The 11220-nt window shown below is 42.0% G+C and overlaps 1 protein-coding gene and 1 pseudogene across 7 annotated transcripts in view; one reads left to right on the top strand and one right to left on the bottom strand.

The window, feature by feature from the left end:
* Positions 1 to 1726: 1726 nt before the first annotated feature.
* LOC126946435 (protein C-ets-2-like) lies at positions 1727 to 3590 on the top strand (annotated as a pseudogene).
* A 778-nt stretch (positions 3591 to 4368) lies between these two features.
* The window catches only part of INTS6L (integrator complex subunit 6 like), a 62959-nt gene continuing 56107 nt past the window's right edge, over positions 4369 to 11220 (bottom strand). For 2 of the 7 annotated variants that reach the window (XM_050776679.1, XM_050776681.1), the window contains 5 exons: positions 9445 to 9679; positions 6712 to 7086; positions 5730 to 5823; positions 5309 to 5345; positions 4369 to 4637 (listed from right to left, as the gene is read on the bottom strand). In XM_050776679.1, coding sequence (XP_050632636.1) covers positions 4578 to 4637; positions 5309 to 5345; positions 5730 to 5823; positions 6712 to 7086; positions 9445 to 9679 — 801 coding nt within the window. In that variant the 3' untranslated portion in view covers positions 4369 to 4577. Of the gene's footprint in view, positions 5346 to 5729; positions 5824 to 6711; positions 7087 to 9444; positions 9680 to 11220 lie in introns of all 7 variants that reach the window. The other 5 variants (XM_050776678.1, XM_050776680.1, XM_050776683.1 and 2 more) reach the window with 3 other exon arrangements.

Genomic DNA, 11220 nt, shown 5'->3' with positions numbered 1-11220 from the left:
CCATGTTGGCCAGGCTGGTCTCAAACTCCTGACCTCATGATCCTCCCGCCTCGGACTCCCAAAGTGCTGGGATTACAGGCGTGAGCCACTTCGCCCGGCCCTTGTTTTTTTGGTTGTTGTTGTTCGTTTTCCCCCAAGGTAATTTTGAGAGCAAAGTTCACAGGCCAGAGTGACCTTTTTTATTGTGGCTGTCAGGCCTGTACCTGTAAAGTTATGGTATATCCAGGTGGTTGTAGCATCCTGCCCATATGGATGGAATTATGTAAATTTTTGACAATTTGCCACTATGGGACTAAGGAAGCAAGAGCTTTTGGCCTACGAGCCACCAACCCTCAAGTGTTAGGCTCCTCTGATTTTCTTTAGCCCATGCTATTTCTTAGTGTAGTATAGTATAGGATGAATTTATACCAAAAGAATGGGATGGGCATGCTGTCTCATGCCTGTTATCCAGCATTTTGGGGTGCCAAGGCGGGCAGATCAATTGAGGCCAGGAGTTCGAGATCAGCCTGGATGCAAACCCCTTCTTTATTGAAAGTACAAAAATTAGCAGCATGATAGCATGTGACTGTAGTCCCAGCTACTCGTGTGGCTGAGGCAGAAGAATTACTTGAGCCCAGGAGGGTGCAGTGAGTCGAAATCAGGCCACTGCAGATCAGCCTGGGTGACAGAGTGAGACTCCGTCTCAAAAAAATAAAAAGTAAAATAAAATGAAGAGAATGGGCAGAGAGGAATAAGGCCAGCTGGGCTACAGCTTCCATAGTTACCATCCTATCTTCCCTGCCAGCCCTTGCATTGTCCAATGAGACTAGGAGTTTCCTTTTTGATGTCTCTGATCATTTTTCCTTTTTGATGTCTTGATCCTCTTGCTTAAGATCATGCACAGCCTCTAAAAGATGCAGTATTTCTGTTCCATGTTCAATGGGGGAATCCCTTGCATTTAAAGACCCCATTCTTTACAGAGAGCAGCATTTTCTCCTGGTAACACTTTAAATATGTAATTACATGGCCTTCTGGCTTTCATTGCTTCTAATGAGAAATTGGTTGTTAATCTCAGTAAGGATCTTTTCTGACAGGTAATTTCTCTCTCACTGCTTTCAAGATTCTCTTTGTCTTTGAACAGTTTGATATAATGCTTTTCAGTGTGGATCTGTTTATCTCCCTTAGAATTCCTTGAGCTTGTGGCATGTGTAGATTCATGTCTATTATTAAATTTGGGAGTTTGGGGCCAATGTTTCTTTAAATATTCTTTATGCTACTTTCTTTCCTCTCCTTCTGGGTATCCTATTGTATATATGTTGTTAGGCTTGATGATGTCCCATAAGTCTCTTAAGTTATGTTCATTCTTCTTAATTCTCCTTTCTTTCTACTCCTCAGACTGGATAATTTCAATCAACTTATCTTCAAGTTCACTGACTGTTTATTTTGCCTGATCAAAGTTGCTATTGGCCCCTCCTCCTGCCTTCCTCCCTTCTTCTCTTCTCTCTCTCCTCCCCTCTTTCTTCCTCTCCCCCCTTCCGTTTTCCCTCAGCCATCCATCCTCCCTCCTTCCCCCACTGCTGAAGAGCATGCTACATGGGGGACGGGCTAGTTACTTGCTCCAGTGGCGGATGAGCATGGTGTCACCCCAGCCCTGAGTGCTGGGAGCCATCTGGCCTGCATCCAGCCTCCCTGATTGTCTCTTGTCCAGCCCCATGCCTGCACCTGTGTGCTCTAACACATTGCACACCGAGCAGCCATGGGCCCTGAGCAGCCACCACCCCGGTCATGCACCGGACTTGCCTGCAGTAGCACAATGAATGATTTTAGAATCAAGAATATGGACCACATAGCCCCTGTGGCTAACAGTTACGGAGGGACACTGAGGCACCAGCCAGGTTTTGACACTTTTTATGGGTCTCTGTTTGCTGTTTTTCACTCTCTAAATAAAGAGCAAACACTGTAAGAAGTGCCAACAGGCTTGGACTCAATTTCTCATGACTTGCCAACTGTACATTGCCCTTGTTAACTCTGTATAGCAAGGCTGTGATGAATCAAGCTTTAAAAGCTACCTTCAGTGGCTTCAAAAAGGAGAAAAAGTGCTTTGGCATTCCAAAGAAACCCTGGCTGTGGAGTGAGCAGCAAGTATGCCAGTGGCTTCTCTGCACTACCAACAAGTTCAGTCTGGTGAATGTGAATCTCCAGAGGCTTAACATGAATGGCCAGGTATTGTATAACCTTGGCAAGGAGTACTTTCTGGAGCTGGTATTTGACTTTGTGGATGACATTTTCTGGGAACATCTGGACCAGATGACCGAAGAAAACCAAGAAAAGACAAAAGATCAATATAAAGAAAATTCATGCCTGAACTCAATTCCTCATTGGTTTAACAATACGTTAGGTTTTGGCATAAAGCAGGTACCCTATGGTATGCAAACACACAATTACCCCGAAGGCAGCCTCCTGGATGGCATGTGTCCAGCTTCTGCAACCAGCATGCCCAGCTCTGAACAGGAGTTTCAGATGTTCTCCAAGTCTCAGCTCAGCTCTGTCAGCCTCAAATATGCTCCATCAGTCAGGACTTTTTAGGCAACTTGAATTTGCTCACCAACAATTCTGGGAAGCCTAAAGACCACAAATCCCCTGAGAATGGTGCAGACATTTAAAGCTGTCTGCTTTTTTTAAACGTTTAAATCACGAAGCAGACAGCTTTGAGAGCTCAGGCACCTGGAACAGCCAGTCATCCTTACTGGATGCGCAGCAGGTTCCTTTTTTCGAGAGCTTCAAAGAAAACTGCAGCCAGTCTCTCTGCCTCAAAAAATTGACCGTGCATTTCAAGGATTACATCCAAGAGAGGAGCAACCCGGTGGAGCAAGGCAAACCAGTTATACCTGTGGCTGTGCTGTCCGGCTTCACAGAAAGTGGACCTGTTCACCTGCGGCAGTTTCTCCTGGAATTTTTGTTAAGACAGTCTTGCCAGTCATTTCATCAGCTGGAATAGGGACAGGTAGGAGTTTAAACTTGCCAACCCTGACAATGTTTCCTGCCAGTGGGGAATCAGGAAAAATAAGCCCAAGATGAACTACTAGAAGCTAAGCCTGGGTTTACACTACTATTAGGACAAGAACATCCTCCGTAAGATGTCAGGAAACTGCTATATGTGCTGCTTTTTGTGTGACCTCCAAAACTTGCTGGGGTTCATGCCTGAGGAACTGTACACCATTGTGGGCTTCCAGCCCAACACAGAGGGCTGAGGTCTCTGGGACCACCATGAATCAGGCCAAGGCCCGTCGACTGAGTGGAAGTCCATCCTGACCAACTACTCCAAGGACCCAGGAAAGACACGAATGAATATGTTCAGGAACGTCTCCAAGAAACAGTGGACTTATTGCATCCAAAACCACACCTCTTGACCAGGCTTTCTCTCTTGTGGCAGAGAAGGCAAAGCTAATACTACTCACAGTGCTTTTAAATGAAAATGGTCAAGAAACAGGCACTGGGAAGCCATCCTGGCTCCTAGCAGGCTATGGGAAGGGATGGTGCTGGCTGTTTGAGAGTCTCAAAGGAGCAAGCATATCATAAATGCACACAAATTATTTTTCCATTTTCTTTTGTGTTTTGCAACCAGGAACAGAAAATGCAAAAACTCCCTCTTTGTTTGAGATGGGTAGGAAGGTGGGAAGTAAACAGCCATGCCATTTCAGAGGTCAGTCTGTATATATTATTATTATTATTTGAGACAGGGTCTTGCTCTGTTGCCCAGGCTGGAGTTCAATGGTGTGATCATAGTTCACTGCAGCCTCCACCTTCTGAGCTCAAACAGCCCTCCAACCTCAGCCTCCTGAGTAGCTGGGACCACAGTTGCATATAACCATGTCCAGCTAGTTAAAAATACATATATTTGGAGAGATGGGGTCTCACCATGTTGCCCAAGCTGGTCTTGAACTCCTGGGCTCAAGTGGTCCTCCCACCTTGGCTTCCAAAAGTGCTGGGATTACAGATGTGGGCCACTGCACCTGGCCTCAAATTTCTTTTGTACTCGGCCATTCCAAGGGTGGGTCGAAATGCCAAAAAGCAATCCTATCATGTTTCAATGACTTCTCTCCTAATTCAGGATTGACTTGGTTGCTGTAAACCTTTTACTGTATTCTAGAGTTCCAATAAAACTTGATTCTGACAGGTTTTTTTTTCCAGTGTTTTCCATGTTTCTTGAAAGTGACTAGTCCCCAGGGTACTCTACTCTGCCATTTTCACTAACATCACTCAATTCTGTGAGTGATGCTTTGAAGTTTAAATCCTTATGTTAACATCTTGTTTAACAGCATACGCTCTTTTTCTGAAAGGAATAACAAATCACAAGAAACATATAACTAGAAATTTATCCAGCATTAATGAACTTGTGAAAATCAATAAAATGATTTATTTTATATATGCAAAGTCAAAATCTCTTTGTACACTTTAATTTTTGCAAATTCATACAAACATAACAATACTGCTCCATATAAACTTTGTATAAACATTAAAGGAAATATACACTTTTTTTGTTCTTCTTGTGCTTCCAAAGCACAGAATGTATAAGTCCATCTGAAGACTTTCTATCATCACATGCAAGAACAAATGTCAGAGGTTGGGGGCAGCCTCAAGTGCACTTTGTAATGTCTCTAGACAAAAGAGAAGAGAGTTGGAGGTAGATTGTTTGGTGACTCTCCCTGCCCCTTCCCACAGAGAAATAAGTTACCCGAATAGCAGCTTCTTACTTCTTTGATTCAAACTATCCTGAATATTGCATGGTTTAAAAGGCACAACTAGGCATTGTTGAAAACTTTGTTCAGCACACATAAGATTGCCATTTCTTTTCTGTACACCTATTCTTTCTGAAGGACACAGTAAGAGCACTAAGTTGCGCTCCACTTGCAGGTGGCCCCTAGCCACTCTGAGAATGCCTGGAATGGCAAAGTTCAAAAGAGTGACCTCTCATTACCTGCGGTAGGGGCAGCGGTGTTTACTGAATTTAGCCTGCTGAATTAATAACATCACCTTCCTCAATTGAGAAAAACAAAACAATTCATACTTAAAAAAATTATTAAGGCAAAAGCCCAGCTTTCACTGTCAGATAATCATAAAATTCAAAAGCCCCACTGCTCTTCTTAGCATCTGGAAGGCAATTCCCTTGACTCAAACATTTCTGGAGGCTTCAACAATATCCCATTCCATCCTACAGCACAGAAAACTTGTCATTTTTTTCTCATTGGTCTTTGCACTAACATGACGATCTGTTGTTGATGTGATTAATGTTGCTGAGAAGGTGGTGGGAATCTATTTTTTCTAGTACCTTCTCGAGGTACTGAATTAGGACTCGTCTTTTAAACCTGAAAATAAAGAGAAATTTTATTAACCAAAAGATACTTAAAGTACTCATGATGTTCAAGGCACTGTGTGGGATACAAAGTGAAGCTTACAATCTACATAGGAATATAAAGATTGTCCTCATGGAAAGATACGGTTTAGAGCAAGTACCAATAGTGGCAATTGAGGGCCCAAGCCTACCTGAGACTACGATAAAACTAGAAGGATGAATGAGTTGAGTTCAGGTAACATAAACCCAAATACTTCTGGAGACAACCTTAACTATGAGTGAGGGCCAGGGTTTGAGAAAAAAGCAAGGCAGAGCCTATTCCTCTCTTTGTCCTGCACTGGGCCCTACTGCTCTAAAAACAAAAATGAAAAACTGAAGAGTTCCTGTTTTTACCCACCTTGCAGCTTCCTTGATGGTAAATTCAACAAACTGTTTCTTCATCTCCAGAGGTCCTTGCACTTCTTCAAGCAAAATGAAAATTCTTTCATATTCTGAAGATATTTTAAAAACTTCAGTATTTTTATAAAGATGAAGGGGAAATAAAATTTAACTATTGTACATCCTTAGTAATTGTTCTTTGTGAGTGGAAAGTTAGATGTAGTTTGTATTTTAAACATTCGGATCAAAATATCTGCATGCATCTACTAGGGCAACTCTTGTTAACACTAACCAAACGTAGCAGGCTGAATAGCAGCTGCTTAAAATTGTCCACATTTTAATCCCTGGAACCTGTGAATATGTTACCTTATATGGCAAAAAAGACTTTACTTTGCTGGTGTAATTAAGTTAAGGATCTTGAGATGGGGAGATTATCCAAGTTTATGCATGTGGGCCCAATGTAAGCACAAGTGTCCTTATAAGATGAAACAGTAGAGTTAAGGTCAGAGAGAAAACATGTAAAGACAGGAGCAGAGGTCAGAGAGGAGAAAAAGTGCTAAGGGTGTTTTCATGAAAATGGAGGAAGGGGCCATGGGCCAAAGAATACAGATGGCCCTTAGAAGCTCGAAAAGGCAAAGAAAGAAATCCTCTCTAGAACTAGCAGAAGGAATGCTGGTCTGCCAACACTATTTTGGCCCAGCAAAAATAATTTCAGAATTCTGACTTCCAGAACTGTAAGATAATAATTTGTATTGTTTTAAGCTAGGAATCTTTTGGTAACATGTTATGGCAGCAAAAGGAAACATTACAAGAAATAAGGGGAAAAAACAGGAAAATATATACTGTACCTTTTTAGCTAAAGCAAGAGGAATTGCCTTAAACTATGTGAAAGCCCAATATTGCCCCCAGTGTACCTCAAGGGGTAGTTTGAATCTATAGTGAATCATAGAATGAGAGAGACCTCCTGGTGCATTATTGATAGACGTTCTTTCACTACTTACTTCGTCCAAACTTTCGAACTTCCTTCATTAATTGATGTTTTATATCAGCATTGATTCCTTGTGCCATAGCAGGAGTGATTTGTAATGTATTTGGCATAGTTCCCAAAGTAGATGCTACTGGGTCTTTTTGGTCATCAACAGAGAGACTGCAGTTTTTGGCTCCTCCTACAAATGCGTTAATACCAGGTTTTTGAATCAGCTCATCTCTGCTGAGACTTGTGAAGTCATCAGATAGAGAATCCAATTGGTTGGGTGGCATAAGATCTCCTGTCATATTTATAAGCTCTGATGGAGCAGATTTTGACAGGAAGCCATCAGGTGTGATCTGACCATTTTCCATCTTCTCCTCATGGCCATCGTGAATGACAGTAGCATCTGGAAACCAAATGAAGAGGTTGAGCTGTGAGGTAAGTGTATTATGTCAGCCCCACAGGTATATCCCTCTGATGCTCAATTTCTAGGAAATTATCTCATAAAGCAGGAGGATATACCAGGTGGCGATCTGAGACCCCTCAAATTGAGGCCAGGACACATAATACAATAAAACCACCTCTTATTTTCTGGCCCTATGAATACATATGGAAACCAAGTAAGACAGTACAACTCTAAACACACATTCACAGATCCCTGGTACTCATGCGTTAGTGTCAGCTTGTTATGCTTTACAAGTTGAAAACAGCAAGTCTCACTTTATTTCATGACTTCTCAAATTCACATACAACCTGCCATGCTTTACTGAGCTGGAAGCCAGACAACTTGGATACACCACAAGCTGCCTCCTCTTTACATCAAATACATTCTGAGAAAATAGAGGCAGCCATTAGTGCTGAAAGTTCTATAACACACTCCATCACCAAAAATCCCTTTTAGTGTATTATCTTTCTAATTCTTCTTTTCTGTGTCAGAAAAGTGACTTTCTTTTCACTCCAGATGTGACACCTCTTTCATTTATTCATCGTCTGTGGCAGGCAGTGTGTCGGGAGCTGGGGATCAGCAGTAAACAGCCCAAGAGCAACGTTCCCTTGCCCTTGTGGAGCTCACATCCTCATGGGGCAGTCAGACAGTACATGCAGAATGAGCAAATGAAAGAAGCAGCATTGGGCTGGTGTTGGGGAAGCCATCTACAGGCCTTTGGGAGACAGCAGCAGAGGGAGCCCCAGGGGCTCCCGTGTTAGGAGAAGATGACAGAGGCCAGGCTGTGCAGTCTTGCAGACTAAAGCTGGTTCAGGGTCCTTTCTGAGTGCTTAGGAGAGTTGAGAATGGGTTTTCAGGAGCAACATGGCGTGATGTGATATACATGTGGACATAATTATCTGGCCACAGGGTTAGAGAGTATATGATAGATGGGGGCTAGTTTAGAAACATGAAGCTGAGATAAGAAAGTATTGTACTAGCATGGTGACAGGTCACAGCAGTGTGCACTGGAGGGATAGAGAGAAATAGTGGGATTTAGGGATGTTGAACATCAAGTTTCCTGAACTTGTGAAAGGTATCAAAGAGAGGGAAGAATAAGAGAAAAATCATGATGACTCTACGGTTTGTCACCTGAACCACTGGGTAAATAGTGCTGAAGTGTGGCAGGAGTCAGGGCACAACTGCCCTCCAGAGCATTCTTCCTGACTCTGGTTCAATGATCTCAGGTTGATAGCTTGACATTGATAAATATTAGCATTATTTACATAAAGGAAATCTGCAAACACTACAATCTAGAGCTTTTCTATGCTCCTCAACCCTGACAGATGTTAAAGCTTTACTGGCACATATCTGGATGGTGCCATTATCTGCAATGTGGAAGGCTATAAGTAGAGCTGTTTTGGAGAGGGGCAAGTTCAAGAGTTCAGTTGAAACTCATGAAACTTACTGAGTTTTATTTGTCTATTAGACACCTAAGTGGAGATGTATGTCCACAAGTAAGTCTGATTCTGAAATTGAGGAGAAAGTAATATTCTAGAGATATAAATATCAGAGTTGTTGAAACATAGATCAAATTTAGAGCCCCAAGACTGCATGGGGTCACCTAGGAAGAGAGTGCAGTGAAGAATAGGAGAGGTCCCAGGATTGAGCTTTGAGGCCCTATGATATTTAGAGGTGGAAAGAAAAGGCAAAACCAGAAAAAGAGGATGAAAGGGAGTTGCTATTAGAGGGAAAAGAAAGCTATGAGCTTATGGTGTCTGAGAACCCAACGTACCCATGGAGGAGGGAGTGAATAACTGTGTCAAATGCTGCAGAGAAGGAATGGCAATGTGCTGCAGACACTAGTGACCTTGATGAGAATGTTTCAGTGGGGTCAAGGAGGCAGATACCAGACTGCACTGGGTTAGAGCATGCATAGGTGGTGATAACACAAAGAGCAAGTGCAGATCCACTCTTGCCCCTACTGCCAGGGAAACCTGCTTTACCCTCCTCACCCTTGCAGCCACTACAAAAGGTCGCAGCAAACATGCTCACCTCTTTCCATTTCTCCATTAATTACTGTGGTATTTACTTGCTGAGCAATGTATTCATCACTGTTAATTACTATATAATTTTTTCACCTTATGTAGATTGAGATCCTTGAAACAGGTTCTCTGCTCTCTGTGGGGATTATTGTACCTACCACATAGATGATTTAGTAATGGCTTACTTAATGAACACAAACTGAACATAAAGGAAGGAATACAGAAAGGAAAATAAAATTGTTTAGCGTTTTAGTCCTCTAGGAGCCATAAGGAAATCACAACCACTACTCTATACCTGTATGTACAAGGGTGGGTTTTATGAGGTTTGGATAAGATGGGAACCACGAGGCTGAGGGTGGTCCCTTTCCGCCCACATGGTTAGTTACAGTAGGTGGTGTTTGTGGTTTCCTCAACAGCAGGGACATACTCCGCCTTCTCTTAGATGACATAGGACTGCTGGGTTCCCCTGGACGTTTCACTTTGTTTTGTGGCCCTGCTACAAACTCATCTGCTTCATCAATCATCATTCCCTAAAAAACACATAAATGAACGTATTTCATTAAAGACCAAAATGCAACTATTATAAAACTGCAAGCACTCTTAATATGCATACATAATCAATCTTACATTGTATCACTGTCTTTTTTTCTTTCATTTTTTTAAATCCCATGCCAGATTAATATAATATAAATATTAATCATGGGCCGAAGATTTACCTTACCCCACCCCAACTTTGTTCTTAGAGAAATGCAACTCAATTTTAATCCAATTTAAATGGAACAAGGAGGAAACTAACATGCAGGATGTTGTTCCAAGCAAAACATACTACAATAATGATAAAACAGAAAGTATGCAAATAAGCAGCATTATTCAATCAAAATGAGAGAAGTACAAACCACTTTGCATCAACCCTTCATAAGGGAAATACTTTCCTTTTTTGTGCTTCAAACTCATATCATTAAACAACACTGATTATCACTGTACAGTATGCTACGTGTAGATGTTGAAAGGCAGGCAGGTGGAAAATGTAACTCCCCCGTCTGCAGCCTCACAGGGATTCAAATATGCCCACTTTGATGCTGGGCAGGCAGTGAGGAGGCTTTTCACTCTTGGGGGTAGATAAAAGATGAGAGGCAGCAGTGTAGAAGTCTAGCCAAGAGCTGTTCTTGTCCAAAGACAATCCAAGAACATGTGCCCTTATTATTTGAATAAAATCATATTAAATGACTTTTCCAAAGGATTTTTTACTCATAAACAATACAGAAAGGGGAAAACATTTTCACTGAGAATTTACTATATGCCTGTTCATGTTGTAAACAGTGTACATGTACTCATTTAATATCATGCAGAGTTCTATTAGTTAAGTGTAATTTTTATTTTTTATTTTTTATTTTTTTGAGATGGAGTCTCACTCTGTCGCCGAGGCTGGAATGCAATGGTACGATCTTGGTTCACTGCAATCTCCGCCTCCCGGGTTCAAGTGATTTGCCTGTCTAAGCCTTCTACAGTAGCTGGGATTACAGGCACCCACCAGCATGCCTGGCTAATTTTTGTATTTTTAGTAGAGACAGGGTTTCGCCATGTTGGCCAGGCTGGTCTCGAACTCCCGACCTCAAGTGATCTGCCTGCCTCGGCCTCCCAAAGTGCTGGGATTACAGGCGTGAGCCACCTCGTCCAGCCTAGTTAGGTGTAATTATTATCCCCAGTGCTACAAAATGAGGAAAGCGAAGCACAGAAAGATAAACTGAGGATTTAGGTGAGGTGGACTACCATTTAATTGAGGATTGAGGTGAGGTGGAATACCTCTGAATCTAGTCTTGTCACAAAAGAGATTATTGTGTGGTCTGGGCCTTAATAACAATGGTCTCCTCCATGAGTGCAGCTATAATCCCATCTGTTTTCATGCTTTAATAGGTAAGTCAGTATATCTCTCTCACACTCACACACACACACACACACACACGTCCCACATTTAGATTTTTAGTAGGACCATTCAAGTAAAACAACATCACTTAGTACTTCATATTTCAAGGGACGCATTCATCGTTTTCTAGATTAAGCACTACAAATA

The sequence above is a fragment of the Macaca thibetana genome, chromosome X, assembly GCF_024542745.1.
Source record: "Macaca thibetana thibetana isolate TM-01 chromosome X, ASM2454274v1, whole genome shotgun sequence".
NCBI lineage: Eukaryota > Metazoa > Chordata > Mammalia > Primates > Cercopithecidae > Macaca > Macaca thibetana.
The sequence above is the reverse complement of the archived record's forward strand: the minus strand, read 5'-3'. Positions and strand labels throughout refer to the sequence as shown.